The sequence below is a fragment of the Coregonus clupeaformis genome, unplaced genomic scaffold (assembly GCF_020615455.1).
Source record: "Coregonus clupeaformis isolate EN_2021a unplaced genomic scaffold, ASM2061545v1 scaf0482, whole genome shotgun sequence".
NCBI classification, from domain to species: domain Eukaryota; kingdom Metazoa; phylum Chordata; class Actinopteri; order Salmoniformes; family Salmonidae; genus Coregonus; species Coregonus clupeaformis.
The window spans coordinates 180,869-199,308 of NW_025533937.1; the positions used below are offsets into that span (position 1 = coordinate 180,869).

The window sequence follows — 18,440 nt, forward strand, 5'->3', positions numbered from 1 at the left end:
AAATCTTTCTAGCATGTCTATGTATGGGTAAAAGGGTTGACTTGCTCAGTTTTCCACCACAAAACAGCAGTAAATTAACAAAAAGAGTAGAACAAACTCACCTGCTTTTACTGTAGGATTTGAGTATTAGATGTTAAATATTTCTTTTGAAAACATATTTTTAAAGGAATAGTTTCACCATATTAAAATGAGTTCAGTTCATGTAACAGGATTTACCTTAAAATGAGGGACAGATGTAAATAAATTACTAATCATTCATAATAATCTTCAGAAATGACTGTCAAAGCAAACAAATAACTAGTGCTTTACAATGAGTATGTTTACATGTGTTAGGTTCTGAACAAACAGAGTAAAAACTAGAAAAAGCTAAAACCAAGTTTATTCACCCAATGGGTCATACAGCTGCAAAGACAAAGACATGCACATATATTTATACCCTCCTACTAGGCGGCGTCAACTCCTTGCACATCTAGACAGCCAATACATCTCTGTTGCTAGGCAGGAACTGAATTGGTTCCTCTCACTGGTGTAGTCATGCCCCTGCCTGATGCTAGAACCTTCGTGGGCGTGGAAGTATATGTGTTTGAAATAGGACTGTTTCTTCTCACTTCATCTGACATGACCTTGGACCGAATTCCCTCACTCCTCCCTAATTCACGGCTGTCCTACCTTATCAGTGACTGAAACCAGACAGTTGCCCTTTGCCTCCCTCCTTAGGAGCCATGATATGAACAATAACATGTTTTGACAGAATGTAAACTTTCTGCACTCCCCCTTGTCTCACTCAGTAACTCTCCATACACTTAGTTCCTATCCACCCTCCATTGACCCCAACATATACATTCCTTATACATGGAAAGTAATCAATAAGTTATAGTGTGGTAACATGAATAGGTATATTTCAAACTAGAATCCAACACATGCACACTCATAATTTGAAATTAAACTAGTTATGGCAGTAGGCCGAGAATGGCATTAGTCATGTAAACACCTTATTCTGCATATCTTAATTGGCTTAAGGTGGCAATCAAGTAACGCTGTTAAAAACGTGGTTTTCTGAGCAATCTTTTGGATGATTAGTACACGTAAATGCCTTAATTAGATTCATAGAGGTATATTTAATCTGCACATGTCCTAGCATGAGCAGCGCAAGCTTCCTTTTTTTGCATGAGTTCGTGAAAAACGTAACGTCTGCATCTTGGAAATAACTTTCATATACAAACTGTAAAGTCCATGGAGAATAAGAGCACTTCCTCCCAGCTGCCCACTGCACTGAGGCTAGGAAACACTATCACCACCGATAAATCTACAATAATCGAGAATTTCAACAAGCATTTTGCTACAGCTGGCCATGCTTTCCATCTGGCTACCACTAACCTGGCCACCAACCCTGCACCCTCTGCTGCAACTTGCCCATGCCCCCCCCGCTTCTCCTTCACACAAATTTAGACAGCTGATGTTTTGAAAGCGCTGCAAAATCTGGACCCCCTACAAATCAGCTGGGCTAGACAATCTGGACCCTTTCTTTCTAAAACTAGCGCCGAAATTGTCGCAACCCCTATTACTAGTCTGTTCAACCTCTCTTTCATAACGCCTGAGATCCCCAGAGATTGGAAAGCTGCCACGTCATCCCCCTCTTCAAAGAGGGTGACACTCTAGATCCAAACTGCTACAGACCTATATCCATCCTGCCCTGCCTTTCGAAAGTATTCGAAAGCCAAGTTAATAAACAGATCATCGACCATTTCGAATACCACCGTACCTTCTCCGCTATGCAATCCGGTTTCCGAGCTGGTCACGGGTGCACTTCAGCCACGCTCAAGGTCCTAAACGATATTATAACCGCGATTGATAATAGACAGTACTGTGCAGCCGTCTTCATCGACCTGGCCAAGGCTTTCGACTCTGTCAACCACCGCATTCTTATTGGCAGACTAAATAGCCTTGGTTTCTCAAATGACTGCCTCGCCTGGTTCACCAACTACTTCTCAGATAGAGTTCAGTGTGTCAAATCGGAGGGCCTGTTGTCTGGACCTATGGCAGTCTCTATGGGGGTGCCACAGGGTTCAATTCTTGGGCCGACACTTTTCTCTGTGTATATCAATGATGTCGCTCTTGCTGCTGGTGACTCTCAGATCCACCTCTACGCAGACGACACCATTTTGTATACATCTGGCCCTTCATTGGACACTGTGTTAACAAACCTCCAAACGAGCTTCAATGCCATACAACAATCCTTCAGTAGCCTTCAACTGCTCTTAAACACTAGTAAAACTAAATGCATGCTTTTCAATCGAACGCTGCTAGCACCGCCCACCCGACTAGAATCACCACTCTCGACAGGTCTGACCTAGAGTATGTGGACAACTACAAATATCTAGGTGTCTGGTTAGACTGTAAACTCAACTTCCAGACTCACATAAAGAATCTCCAATCCAAAGTTAAATCTAGAATCGGCTTCCTATTTCGCAACAAAGCCTCCTTCACACATGCTGCCAAACATGCCCTCGTAAAACTGACTATCCTACCGATCCTTGACTTCGGTGATGTCATTTACAAAATAGCCTCCAACACTCTACTCAGCAAATTGGATGTAGTCTATCACAGTGCCATCCGTTTTGTCTCCAAAGCCCCATACACTACCCACCACTGTGACCTGTACGCTCTTGTTGGCTGGTCCTCACTACATGTTCGCTCGTCAAACCCACTGGCTCCAGGCCATCTATAAATCACTGCTAGGCAAATCCCCGCCTTATCTTAGCTCATTGGTCACCATAGCAGCACCCACCCGTAGTCTGCGCTCCAGCAGGTATATCTCACTGGTCATTCCCAAAGCCAACACCTCCTTTTGTCGCCATTCCTTCCAGTTCTCTGCTGCCAATGACTGGAACGAATTGCAAAATCTCTGAAGCTGGAGACTCTTATCTCCCTCAATAACTTTAAGCATCAGTTGTCAGAGCACCTTACCGATCACTGCACCTGTACACAGCCCATCTGAAATTAGCCCACCCAACTACCTCATCCCTATATTGTTATTTATTTTCCTCTTTTTGCACCCCAGTATCTCTATTTTGCACATAATCTCTTGCACATCTAGCATTCCAGTGTTAATACTATTGTAATTATTCTGCACTATAGCCTATTTATTGCCTTACCTCCATAACTTGCTACATTTGCACACACTGTATATATATTTTCTGTTGTATTTCTGACTTTATGTTTTTTTTTTACCCCATATGTAACTCTGTGTTGTTTTTATTGCACTACTTTGTTTTATCTTGGCCAGGTCGCAGTTGTAAATGAGAACCTGTTCTCAACTGGCTTACCTGGTTAAATAAAGGTGAAATAAATAAAAAAATATATGTCTGAAATTGGAATCAAATATGCTTATCAAAAATAACATGGTCTCTGTGGTATTACGCTTATTTTGATTGCCAATTTTATCAAAGTCCCATCAGGTAGCCTGATTTCAGATGTCCATGCTATTCAATATCTTTGTTTCACAGGAGACGGCACTAACCGTTTCTCTCAGTGGGAGGGGCTTATCATCTGGGGAGCCTCAACAACATCATGATGCTGACAAGACAGAGAAGAGTCTCTCCAGATCAGAACACCTCAAGAAACACCAGCAGAAATGTATAGGGAAGAAACCTCACCACTGCTGCTTTGACTGTGGGAAGAGTTTTGCTAAACAGAGGGAATTGATCATTTACCAGCGGATTCACAATAGAGAGAAACCGTACAGCTGCTCTCGGTGTGGGGAAGAGTTTCGCCACATCTAAAACCTTAAAATCTCATTGATTTCATACAGGGGAGAGGCCTGACCTCTGCTTTGATTGTGGGAAGATCTTCAGTCAATCAGGAGCCCTGACTGCACACCAACGCATACACACAGGAGAGAAGCCTTATAGCTGTAATCAGTGTGGGAAGAGCTTTAACCATTCAGGATTAATGACTAGACACCATCGCATTCACACAGGAGAGAAGCATTATAGCTGTGATCAGTGTGGGAAGATCTTCAATCAATCAGGATGCCTGACTAGACACCAGCGCATACACACAGGAGTGAAGCCTTATAGCTGTGATCTGTGTGGGAAGAGCTTCAATCATTCAGGACACCTGACTAGACACCAGCGCATACACACAGGAGAGAAGCCTTATAGCTGTGATCAGTGTGGGAAGAGCTTTGCTCAAGATTTCACCCTGACTGAACACCAACGCATACACACAGGAGAGAAGCCTTATAGCTGTGATCAGTGTGGGAAGAGCTTTGCTTCGAGATTCCCCCTGACTGCACACCAACGCATACACACAGGAGAGAAGCCTTATAGCTGTGATCAGTGTGGGAAGAGCTTCAATAATTCAGGACAACTGACTTCACACCAACGAATACACACAGGAGAGAAGCCTTTTAGCTGTGATCAGTGTGAGAAGAGCTTCAGTCATTCAGGATCCCTGACTAGACACCAGCACATACACACAGGAGAGAAACCTTTTAGCTGTGATCAGTGTGGGAAGAGCTTCAATAATTCAGGACACCTGACTAGACACCAGCGCATACACACAGGAGAGAAGCCTTATAGCTGTGATCAGTGTGGGAAGAGCTTTACTCAAGATTCCACCCTGACTGAACACCAACGCATACACACACAGGAGAGAAGCCTTATAGCTGTGATCAGTGTGGGAAGAGCTTTGCTCGAGATTTTACTCCTGACTGCACACCAACGCATACACACAGGAGAGAAGCCTTATAGCTGTGATCTTTGTGGGAAGAGCTTTAATCTAGATTCCACCCTGACTAGACACCAACGCATACACACAGGAGAGAAGTCTTATAGCTGTGATCAGTGTGGGAAGAGCTTCAATCAGTCAGGACACCTGACTACACACCAACGCATACACACAGGAGAGAAGCCTTATAGCTGTGATCAGTGTGGGAAGAGCTTCAATCGTTCAGGACACCTGACTACACACCAACGCATACACACAGGAGAAAAGCCTTATAGCTGTGATCAGTGTGGGAAGAGCTTCAATCATTCAGGATCCCTGATTACACACCAACGTATACACACAGGAGAGAAGCCTTATAGCTGTGATCAGTGTGGGAAGAGCTTCAATCATTCAGGATCCCTGATTACACACCAACGCATACACACAGGAGAGAAGCCTTATAGCTGTGATCAGTGTGGGAAGAGCTTCAATCATTCAGGATCCCTGATTACACACCAGCGCATACACAGAGGAGAGAAACCGTATAGATGTGATCTGTGTGGGAAGAGCTTCAATCAATCAGGAGCCCTGATTAAACACCAGCTCACACACACTGTAGAGAAACCTTAAAGCTTTGCTCAAACCTGTATTATTTTATCTCCCTCCTCTCCGGCACCGGGTCCATATCCCTAAATAAAGTTTAAATACATTACTCTTTACAATATTTTTTAAATCTCCCATTCTCAAACTGTTTACTAGGTCTGATTACCATGGTACCTTGTTTAGCATAATATGCAGCTCTGGCTCCAAATGTATCAACTGTGTTGGAGTAGGAGTGCTGATCTAGGACCAGGTCCATTGTCCAGTTTTTGTCATGCATTTTGATCTAAATGGCTAAAAGTCATCATAGAAAATGTCGTAGTGAACCATTTGTGTGTAGAGGGGGATGTTGAGGTGGGTGGGGGTGTTCAGGGCTGTATCATAGTTAATTAACTCCTATTATCCATTAAATAATTGTATAATGTAGGATATTGTTTCAACAATACTAGGTATGTATTGTGGGGTGGAAATCAGAATTAGCTAAGTAATATTGACATAATTAAGGTTGTCTCATTTGCAGAATATGCTTACATGTTGGTGTTGGTGGCTGCACTTCCTCCCTCATATGGGCCTGTGGTTAGGCGGGGGTGAAAGCATCTGCTTTCACATTCTCCTCAGACGCCACTCACAGTCTATTTGACCTCAGTCACCTGGGGCCCAGAGAGGGGGAGAAGTCTGGCTTGTCTATCACATGTCCCTGTTGCTATGGAGAATATCAGAAAGACAATAGGCCAAAGGTCAGAAGGAGACATTGTTTCCATATGTGAATATGTGTCTTTACCTATTGCAAACCATGTGAAGGGATGGTGTGAGTAATGGGAATCAATCACTTGTCTCCACAATGTCTGTGCGTCAGTCACTCCCCTCCTTGGGCCTTGGGGGGAGATTGTTCTTTCCCCTGGTTCCCTTTTTAGCAAGGTGGAGACTAAGTAACAACAAATGTCCTTTTAAGTTCTCAGTACTGAACAAAATAACAAGTTCTTTGTATTTGGGGCCAAGGTCTGGCACAGGATGTGTGGGGTTAGTGTTTGGTCCATTGTACGTCATCTCTGAGGTTGCACCTATCCTGAGCTATTATATAACCCAGAGGCTCACTCCACTCAGTGGGCTCTCACTCTATTCACTTTGTGTGTGTATTGTGACTTGCTCCTTTATTGATACGTTTTTAATAAAGTAATAATCCTGATTGGTGATTGACCTTGTCTCTCCTCATTATTGATTAAAATATCCACCACAGTATTCAATTATCAATACATTTGCTCAACAACATCTGCTTATCACATTGTTTTTTAAAATCTTTAATAATAATCTATTTTTTTATAAGGATCATAGGCCTCTTGTATAATTAGTTTGGTCCTAAAAGATGTTCACATATTTATTGTAAATCCCTTCACCAGGTTTTAGTGCAACTCTGGCCATCAGTACTTATAGGTCATGTCAACCACAGACCTCACACTCTTCTGTTTTCTCACAGCCAGTAAGTTCTCCTACCAAACTTTTTCTTTTATTTAACTAGGCAAGTCAGTTAAGAACAAATTCTTATTTACAATGACAGCCTACAAAGGCCAAACCCGGACGACGCTGGGCCAATTGTGCACCGCCCTATGGGACTCCCGTAAGCAGTATATAAGAGAACTAACGGGACTGCCCCGAAAGAGCTCCCGACCGATGTGTACTGTGGTGCATTAAGTTTGTTGGAACCTCTCCAGCTTGCTGATAATAAATAATTATTCATTTAAGTTTGACTTCAATATATCAATAAATTAAATCCGATATCTTATGTGAAGGAAATGTCGCACTGCATGAGGCAAATGGTGGTCACACCAGATACTGACTACCTTTAAAAAAAAAGTTACAGTGGGGAAAAAAAGTATTTAGTCAGCCACCAATTGTGCAAGTTCTCCCACTTAAAAAGATGTGAGAGGCCTGTAATTTTCTTCATAGGTACACATCAACTATGACAGACAAATAAATAAAAAAATATCCAGAAAATCACATTGTAGGATTTTTAATGAATTTATTTGCAAATTATGGTGGAAAATAAGTATTTGGTCACCTACAAACAAGCAAGATTTCTGGCTCTCACAGACCTGTAACTTCTTCTTTAAGAGGCTCCTTTGTCCTCCACTCGTTACCTGTATTAATGGCACCTGTTTGAACTTGTTATCAGTATAAAAGACACCTGTCCACAACCTCAAACAGTCACACTCCAAACTCCACTATGGCCAAGACTAAAGAGCTGTCAAAGGACACCAGAAACAAAATTGTAGACCTGCACCAGGCTGGGAATACTGAATCTGCAATAGGTAAGCAGCTTGGTTTGAAGAAATCAACTGTGGGAGCAATTATTAGGAAATGGAAGACATACAAGACCACTGATAATCTCCCTCGATCTGGGGCTCACGCAAGATCTCACCCCGTGGGGTCAAAATGATCACAAGAACAGTGAGCAAAAATCCCAGAACCACACGGGGGACCTAGTGAATGACCTGCAGAGAGCTGGGACCAAAGTAACAAAGCCTACCATCAGTAACACACTACGCCGCCAGGGACTCAAATCCTGCAGCCAGACGTGTCCCCCTGCTTAAACCAGTACATATCCAGGCCCGTCTGAAGTTTGCTAGAGTGCATTTGGATGATCCAGAAAAGGATTGGGAGAATGTCATATGGTCAGATGAAACCAAAATATAACTTTTTGGTAAAAACTCAACTCAGTCGTGTTTGGAGGACAAAGAATGCTGAGTTGCATCCAAAGAACACCATACCTACTGTGAAACATGGGCGTGGAAACATCATGCTTTGGCGGTGTTTTTCTGCAAAGGGACCAGGACGACTTATCCGTGTAAAGGAAAGAATGAATGGGGCCATGTATCGTGAGATTTTGAGTGAAAACCTCCTTCCATCAGCAAGGGCATTGAAGATGAAATGTGGCTGGGTCTTTCAGCATGACAATGATCCCAAACACACCGCCGAGCAACGAATGAGTGGCTTCGTAAGAAGCATTTCAAGGTCCTGGAGTGGCCTAGCCAGTCTCCAGAACTCAACCCATAGAAAATCTTTGGAGGGAGTTGAAAGTCCGTGTTGCCCAGCAACAGCCCCAAAACATCACTGCTCTAGAGGAGATCTGCATGGAGGAATGGGCCAAATACCAGCAACTGTGTGTGAAAACCTTGTGAAGACTTACAGAAAACGTTTGACCTGTGTCATTGCCAACAAAGGGTATATAACAAAGTATTGAGAAACTTTTGTTATTGACCAAATACTTATTTTCCACCATAATTTGCAAATAAATTCATAAAAAAACCTACAATGTGATTTTCTGGATTTTCTTTTCTCATTTTGTCTGTCATAGTTGACGTGTACCTTTGATGAAAATTACAGGCCTCTCTCATCTTTTTAAGTGGGAGAACTTGCACAATTGGTGGCTGACTAAATACTTATTTTCCCCACTGTATCTGTGACCAACAGATGCATATCTGTATTCCCAGTCATGTCAAATCCATAGATTAGGGCCTAATTCATTTATTTCTATTGACTGATTTCTTTATTTGAACTGTAACTCAGCAAAATCTTAGAAATTGTTGCATGTTGCGTTTATATTTTTGTTGAGTGCAATAATAACTGAAGAAACTAATTGAATAAATGAATGGGCCTACTAATGTTTTAGGTGTTCTGAGTCAGAACTGTTTCAACGTGACTTACACCCATCAGAGTATCTGTGCTATGAAGGGCTCAACAGTGGATCTGCCCTGCACATATCAACATCCAAGTCTCAGAACCAAACTGGTATATCCAAGAGAAATGTAATGTAAAATCCTGAGCTCAGTGCCAGAGTATGCAGGTCGTGCTGAGTACCCTGGGACTAAAGAGAAAGACTGCACCCTGACAATCACAGACCTGAGAGAGAGCGATTCAGCTGAGTACAAGTTCAGATTTAAAACATAGTATTCAGAATGGTGTTACAGCTTCCTGGAACAACTCTGACTGTCACAGGTAATATATAATATATAATATATAATTATAATACTTCATTAGAATCATTCAGACCTGCAGGTGAAGGTGTCTTCAGCCACAGAGGAAAATAAGAGAACACTGACCTGTAGCACCACCTGTCTTCTGACCGACAACCCCAACCCCACCTACATCTGGTACAAGAACGGACAACATCTCCATGACCGTACTTCCCAACAATACTCCTGTAATACTCTAGTGGTCTGACGTTACTCTGCAGACAGTTTCTCCTGTACTGTAAAAGACCATGAGGATTTTCTCGCTCCTACAGTGTAGTCTGGACTCACCTATAATAATCATCTTAAGTATCAACCATTAAGGCCTGTGGACCAATAGTAGAACATGTGGGGAAAAACAGACAAATATGTGAACTCTTGGATAGTAACACTAGTAGAAATTATACAGTATAATATAAAAGGTAGAAAATGGCTGATGGTATGTTATCTTGTTATTACATTTAAAAAAAACATTTTTTAAAATCAATTTTAGAATAAGGCTGTAACATAACAAAATTTGGAAAAAGTCAAGGGTTCTGAATACTTTCCGAATGCACTGTATGTGTCCTATATATTTAATTTAATTTTAAATAGCCCAGTCCAATACATCTAAAACACTTGAAAATAGTCTCATTATCGTTTGAGGATTTGATCAGATACATTTTGTTTCAGGTGTTCATGGTCAGAGCTGTTTGAATGTGACTTACACCAAGAGGAGTATCTGTGCCTTGAAGGGGTCAACAGTGGACGTTACCTGCACTTATAGACATCCCAGCTGGCATAACGTCACAGAAGTATCCTGGTTCAACAAATGGGAGTCTGGAGTACTGCAGATCTAAGCCAGGACCCAAAGTATGTAGGTCGTTTGAAGTACCATCCAACTACAGACAAAGACTCCACCCTGAGAATCACAGACCTGAGAGAGAGAGTGACTCTGCTAAATACAAGTTTAGATTTACAACAACTGAGGTAAAATGGGGATACAGCTTCCTGGAATAACTCTGAATGTCACAGGTAATACTGCCCTTACAGTATTATATAATCTAGTCCGACTATTCCCAAACTGGGGCACGCGTACGCCCAGGGGTACAAGCAATAAAAATGTGATGCACATTTTCAAACAGTCCATTTACATTTTCCAACAGGGTTATACATTTGGGTATTGTTTTTTTCTCGCCTGAGTAGCCTCGTTTCACTGCCAAAAATAAAATTAAACAATCTAATGTTCAGCGAAATAATAACACAATGTCAAATACAGGTAGCCTAGTCAAATAATTAACATCCAATCACATTAACCGTTACTCTCTAGTGGGAATTCCACTAACGGTCCATATGTAGCCAAACGTAGCTGCTGCTCATTCCGTTTGCTCGAAAATGGATAAATAGTTTTTTAAACAGTACGGCCCACGTCCATAGAGACATATACTGGCTCTACTGGTAGTACTGCTACTACCAGCAGTACTACACCTGCACCTGTCGACGACACAAGTGGTTCTGCTTCCCACGAGCACATCCAATGCTAGCATCAGTAATTTACATTTGTTGCTAGCACAGCTAGCATGGACACTGACAGTTGTGAATCGGATGCAGCCGAAGAGCTACTGCCCCCTTACCTGGGAAAGCACCGAACAACAGACAGGGACATTGGACCATCGAAGAGGCACAAATATGATTGATTTGGGGTTCACTTATATTGGGAGTAGTGCCTCAGCCACAGTGTGTTATATGTGCAAAGTACTATCTCACAACTCGATGAAACCTTCACTCTTTCGCATATATTTAGAAACGAAACATGCCAATTTGAAAAATAAGCCAAAGGAGTTTTTTGAGCGAGAATTAAGACGACTTTCGAGTAGTAAGACATGTATAAAAGCAACAGATACCATTAATAAGAAGGGGCTAGAAGCGTCTTATATGGTGAGCTACCGAGTGGCTAGGACAGGCAAGCTCCATACTATTGTGGAGGACTTAATTCTTCCTGCTGCCGCGGATATGGCTGGGACAATGCTGGGGGAAAAGGCAAAAAAATACGATACAGACAATGCCTTCATCAAACAACACTGTTTCACGACGCATCAGTGACGTGGCATAAGATGTTTTGAAACAATTACTGCTTTGCATACAAGCCAGTGAATTCTATGCTTAGAGCTGGATGAGTCAACAGACGTGGCGGGCCTGGCACAGCTCCTGGTAATGTCCGTTACGTTTATGGGGGATCAATTAAGGAAGACATCCTCTTCTGCAAATCACTGGAAACCAGGACAACAGGAGAGGATATGTTTTAAAGTACTGGAGAGCTTTGTGACATCAAATGAACTTTGGTGGTCTAGATGTGTTGGTATCTGTACTGATGGCGCAATAAACATGACAGGGAGACATAGTGGAGTGGTAACGCGTGCAAAGTAGTTGCTCCCGACGCCACTTGGGTACACTGCAGCATCCACAGAGAGGCTCTTGCTGCCAAGGGAATGCCTGACAGCTTGAAAGACGTTTTGGACACTACAGTGACATGGTTAACTTTGTTAAAGCAAGGCCCCTGAACTCTTGTGAATTTTCTGCATTATGCAATGATATGGGCAGCGACCATGTAACGCTTTTACAACATACAGAAGTGCGCTGGTGATCAACGGGCATAGTATTGATACGTTTTTTTAAATTGAGAGAATAGCTTAAAGTTTTCTTTACTGACCATAATTTTCACTTGTCTGACCACTTGCATGATAACGAGTTTCTCACACGACTGGCTGTCACGCCCTGGCTCTGGGGACACTGTTATGTTGAGCCAGGGTGTGTAGATCTATGTGTTGTGTTTCTATGTCGGGGTTCTAGGTATTGTATTTCTGTGTTTGCCAGAGTGGTTCCCAATCAGAGGCAACGAGTGTCAGCTGTGGCTGGTTGTCTCTGATTGGGAGCCATACTTATAGAGGCTGTTTTCCCACATTAGTTGTGAGATCTTGTTTCTAGTTGGTTTGTGTTAGACCGTGAACTGTCACGTTATCGTTTTGTTTATTTTGTCGTTACATCGCTAATAAAGAGTATGTTCGTCTGCAACGCTGCGCCTTGGTCCTCATGTGTTCCCAACGATCGTGACACTGGCCTATCTGGGTGATGTTTTTTCCCGCCTGAATTATCTGAATCTAGGATTACAGGGACTCTCCGCAACTATATTCAATGTGCGGGACAAAATTGAGGCTATGATTAAAAAGTTGGCGCTCTTCTCTGTCTGCATTAACAAGGACAACACACAGGTATTTCCATCATTGTATGATTTTTTGTGTGCAAATTAACTCAAGCTTACAGACAATGTCAAATGTGATATAGCCGAAGCACCTGAGTGAGCTGGGTGCGCAATTACGCAAAGTACTTTCCTGAAACGGACGACACAAACAACTGGATTCGTTATCCCTTTCATGCCCTGCCTCCAGTCCACTTACCGATATCTGAACAAGAGAGCCTTATCGAAATTGCAGAAGCGGTTCTGTGAAAATTGAATTTAATCAGAAGCCACTGCCAGATTTCTGGATAGGGCTGCCCTCAGGGTATCCTGCCTTGACTGATGCCCCTTTGTAATCACGTACCGATGTGAGAGTGGATTCTCGGCCCTCAGTTACATGAAAACTAAATACAGGCACAGACTGTGTGTGGAAAATGATTTAAGACTGAGACTCTCCAATACAACCCACCATTGCAGAGTTATGTGCATCCTTTCAAGCACACCCTTCTCATGATTGTGCTCTTTTGTCTTCATTTACCCCTTTTCAGACTTGCAGGTGAAGGAGACTCCTGCCACAGAGGAAGGGAAGGTGACACTGACCTGTAGCACCACCTGTACGCTAACTGACAACTCCAACCCCTCCTACATCTGGTACAAGAACATACAACGTCTCACCAACACAAACACCCAAGATAACTACCTCTCCCTAGACCAAATCAACAGTGAGGATACAGGCAGATACTCCTGTACTGTAGAAGGCTACAAGAATCTCCACTCTCCTGTATTGTCTGTGGGGGAACAATCGTCTTTGAAGGAAGCAGCTGTAGGAATCATAATGGTTGTTCTGATTCTCATCCTCTGTCTCTCTGGCTTCATGTGGTTCAGGTGAGTGAGAGGAATTTACCCTTTTTCACATTCTGTTTTATAATCAATCAAAATATGTATATTCCTTGATTGATTGATGATTGATTTATTACTTCATTTATTCATTAACAAAACAGGAAGAAGGCCTCAAAATCCACGTTTGACACACAAGACAGGAGAGACACAGTAGAGAATGGACAGGTGAGTCTGTTGGAATCAGCTGACTGAGAACTACAGTGATCTGTGTATAGATGGACTCAATGACTGTGGTAATATTTAATGTTTCACCCCTCATGTTGTCTGTCCTTTCTCCCCATCAGAGAGACTCTAATCCAGTGTATGACAACATCTCAGGCATGGCCATGGCCCCTACTGGAGCACAGAGATAGATAACAGACGAGCAGGATGATGTTTCCTACGCCAGCATCCAAAACAGAAACCAGGAAGTGCCTCTGTACTCCACCGTCCCACCCCCAGAAACAGGACCAGGATTTCCAATACGCTACTGTGAAATTCAACAGCCCCAGTGCTGCTCAATACACATTGGGTTGGATTTAATCCAATTATGGGTTATAGGCATTGCAGCTTTTAATGTAATGTAATTAAAAAAAATGTTTTTTTATGCTTTTTGAAAATGCTATAGAATTACTCAATTAGAATTACATAGATTTTGGCTTGAACTTTCCCTTTAAATACAATTATTTTTTACAGGAACATCTTTAATTGTTGTAATATCCCAAACGGACAGTTTCAGCATTAAGGATTCCAGCTTTAAATAACACAATATAACCAACTTTATTCATGAGGTCTAACAGTAAATGTACATTACACAGTGATTTAAACATCCCATCCATACACCACACTAAACCTACACATAGTCTGTGTCTGAAATGACATCCTACTCCCTATATACTGCCAGGTGACATTTTGGACACAGATATCCTCTTTAACTGTTAAGGGCCAAACAAATGATGCCTGTGTAACAGATTGAAGGTTGTAGCTGCTACACCACCTTGTTTAATGAGGTGAGGTCCTTGAATAAATGACTAAATACAACTAAACATTAACAAAACACAGGTTCTTTACATCAGATGTGGAGCATGGAAATGACAGAGTGATATGTTGCAATAGAAAGCTTCTGTTTATGTTCTGTATCTAGGCAACAATACATAGCAGCTTAAATCAATCATCAATGGAACGCTCCACACAAACATAACATAATCTTTGGCGCTGTCGCTCCATACAACAAGCTGTCCAATTATACAATTAAATGTAAGTGTTCCAATAAATGGTAATAATTACAGAAGTGCATAGTTGAGGAAGGTGTGCTCAGGAAGACAGAGAGGATCTGGAGATGGGAACACTTACAAAGTTCCACTGAATTTAGATTAGGCCACACGGTCCCCGCTCTCATCCTTCCAGAGCAAGCCAACCTGTCCATGGATAAAAGGGATCTTTGGACACAAAGAGACAATGGACATTAAAACACAAAACCCGCCCCACACACAGGCAGCACCTGGAACTAATCAAAATTCATTGATGCATGTCACACCAGGAACTCCAAATGTCATTTAAAAAATGTTGTGGATTGCCGCTGCGATGTCATCACACATAAACCGTCATCGCCACAGTGATGAGCCATGATTTAATTTCCTTTGACAGTTAAATTGTTATTGTGTTGTGTCTTGGGCGTGGCCACACTACCCTGCAGCGGTAACAGGTGTAACCGGGGACCTATAATTAGTGACCTCATCATAGATAACCTCATCATCGCCTCCTCCATGGCGACTAGGCGGTCGTTCCTGGAAACGGCTCACAGTTCTGAGCACGGTTGCTAAGTGACGGTCAAGGATGGAGAGGAGAGAGGCCATGGAGAAGCAAGGATCATGGGAAAGAGAGTCCCTCATGACATCAATAAGGCGGTACTGAGAGGAGCCAGAGAGAGGAGACACAGACGCAGGAGGGTGGAGCGACGGATCATAGAGAGAGAGAGAGAGAGAGAGAGAGAGAGAGAGAGAGAGAGAGAGAGAGAGAGAGAGAGTAAAAGGAGGATCATTGTTTTACCTGCAGCACTGATCCAGAGGTGTCAGGATAGAGGGCTCTCTATAGAGTGGTGTCCAATCCTGTACTCAGCACAGACACAGTACACAAGGTTCAAGATAACAAAGAATAAGCCAACGCAATAATTCAATGCAATAATTAAAATGATCTACAGCCACGTTATTACTAGATTTCAAAACCGCTGGTCACATTTTCAATGCTAATCCTGTAGAATCAGAAACAACACTGGTCCAATTAATGTTTTTATTTTCAAACACTCAGCATATAATTATTATGTTTTCTTAACCTGTATTTTTAATCCTAACTCAACCCCAGAAACAGGAAGAGGATTTCCAGTACGCTGCTGTGGAATTCAACCTCCCCAGTGCTGCTCCATAGACTGTGTTTGAGTCAAATTAATGGCTGCTGTTGTTGTTAAGATGCCTGTAGAGAGCGCTGTAGTACAGTACACTGGAAATACCTGGTTTTAGTGTAGCTGGTGGGACATACAGAACTACAGAGATACCATAAGTCTATTAGTATGGTCACATTATGTTGTTGCATTTGTTTTAAAGGATTTTAATATGGATCTTTACCAACTTTCCTTCTAGTATAATACTTGTGCTCCAAAAGTTCACACATTTATTGTGAAGCCCTTTGGTTGTTAGAAGAGGCATCATGAGGACAGGAAGCCAGCTCTGCATTACCCTTCAGTCCCTCAGTACATCTAGTTAGTGTCAACCACAGACCTCACACTCTTCTGTTTCACACAGCCAGTAAGGTCCCCTACCAAACCTCTCTCTCTTCACCAGGTAAGTACACTTGATAAGACATTATACCTCACCATTCTAGTTTTTATTGGGAATTTCTTCTGCAGAACACATGCTTGTATGTGAATGGCATTGTAAAATGTACTGGAGTGTGGTTTCATATATTTTGTTTTGTTTAGCATTGTTTTTTTAAACACTTTATTTTTTGTAATATTTAGTTTTATTATGTAGAAGAGACCAGGATATGTTGTTGCCCTGTGTCCCAACACTCAATGTTATAGTCATGGTCCTGAGAATAAAACCGGTTTAATACCATCAATAGAGAAACACGTGTCTTACAGTGCTAAAGGTCTGTTTTAATATGTGATTTTTCCTGCTTAATTGGAGTATAAGGTTTAGTTATTCACCAGTTATAAAGTATATTTTAGTTGTTTACCTTCATGTTTCTAAGACTGCAGGGAGGGACATGCAACAATGGGCTTGAGAACAGCAGGAATGGATACATAGGCCTGTGGTTTACACACATCTCTCAGCAACTGTGTAACAAACTGCATCAGAGTTAGCCTAACCATTTCCGGTACGCTACCCTATAATAACCACAATATAGTTAGCCTATCCATTCCCAATACGCTAGCCTATAATAACCACGATACAGGCCCCATACACCGGTACAGGACTAATGATGATACTAGTCTATAATAACCACGTTACAGGCCCTATACACCGGTACAGGACTAATGATGATACTAGTCTATAATAACCACGATACAGGCCCTATACACTGGTACAGGACTAATGATGATACTAGTCTATAATAACCACGATACAGGCCCTATACACCGGTACAGGACTAATGATGATACTAGTCTATAATAACCACGATACAGGCCCTATACACCGGTACAGGACTAATGATGATACTAGTCTATAATAACCACGATACAGGCCCTATACACCGGTACAGGACTAATGATGATACTAGTCTATAATAACCACGATACAGGCCCTATACACGGTACAGGACTAATGATGATACTAGTCTATAATAACCACGATACAGGCTCTATACACCGGTACAGGACTAACGATGATACTAGTCTATAATAACCACGATACAGGCCCTATAGACAGGTAGAAATATAAAAAGGCTGTATAAAAGCAATCTCAGAGGTCAGCTTCAGGTGCTCCTCTAACGAATTGGATGGTCTCACTTCCCTTCGGCAGGGCCTCATCCCTCTTTTGCACAGCCTCAGGATCGGCACTTGGCAGTTGCAAGTTGGTCGCGAGTGGGATGACAGGGATTGAAGCCCTCAACGTCACCAGCCACTCCATTGTCAGCCGTCTCCTAACTGCATCTAAAGCCTGTTTCCTCTGTGCTCTGTTGAGCTCTATGTGTGAGTCCATGTGCCGGTCCAGCCTGCTGAAATGGGTGGAGCATCCCGTCCCTGCACACAGCTCCTGCCTGATATTGACATGTCCCAACTGCCAATGACAAAGGAGCACCCTCTCCTCTGTGTTCCTCACATTGTGGCCAGACATGTATCCATGAATCCATTGTGGTTGGAGTCCTGGGTCTCTTCAAGGGTTGCCTGGGTCTCCTCAATGGAGGCCCGAGTCCTCTGGAGGGTGGCCCCATGTGGGCAAAATGAACCATACGCTACAGGTTAGCTATACTCACACCCCTGAGAACGTGTGCCAAATTCCATCACTCAGAGTCAAACGGATCAAGAGATATAAATATGTGCTTGTTGTAGCGCCACCGTGTGGTCGATCTGAATGTGCTTAGATATGTTGAGTCTTGACAGTATTTGGAACATGTGTATCAATATCCATGTCTGATTTATAAGCGTATATCTGCCACACCACGCCCAAATGAATGCTGATTGGTCAGTAGCGGCCATTTTGTTATATCCACAATAATGGCATTATTTAGTGCATGTAGCTGTACTCAGTCTCTCCTTTACTTTTAGCCAAGAGAGACTGGCATGCATAGTATTGATATTAGCTCTCTGATTACGGTAAAGAGAAAGACAATAACTGCTTAAGCATCCTGTTTTGAATTCATGATGAAATAACTGAAATTTTATTAATCACATGCACCAAATACAACTGGTGTAGACGTTACCGTGAAATGCTTGCTTATGAGCCCAGAGTTAAAAAACGTAATAGTAACACAAAAGGAATAAAATACACAAGATGGAGCTATATACAGGTTGGTTGCCAACCACCATATAA

General features: G+C 42.3%; 1 protein-coding gene across 1 annotated transcript; it reads left to right on the plus strand.

Annotated features, from left to right (window-relative positions):
• Positions 1 to 852: 852 nt before the first annotated feature.
• On the plus strand, positions 853 to 5,340 carry LOC121577397 (zinc finger protein 135-like). The gene is made up of 4 exons (XM_045215608.1): positions 853 to 859; positions 4,115 to 4,215; positions 4,300 to 4,631; positions 4,719 to 5,340. The coding sequence occupies exons 1-4, from the start codon at positions 853 to 855 to the stop codon at positions 5,338 to 5,340; spliced, it is 1,062 nt and encodes a 353-aa protein (XP_045071543.1).
• The last annotated feature ends 13,100 nt before the right edge of the window (positions 5,341 to 18,440 follow it).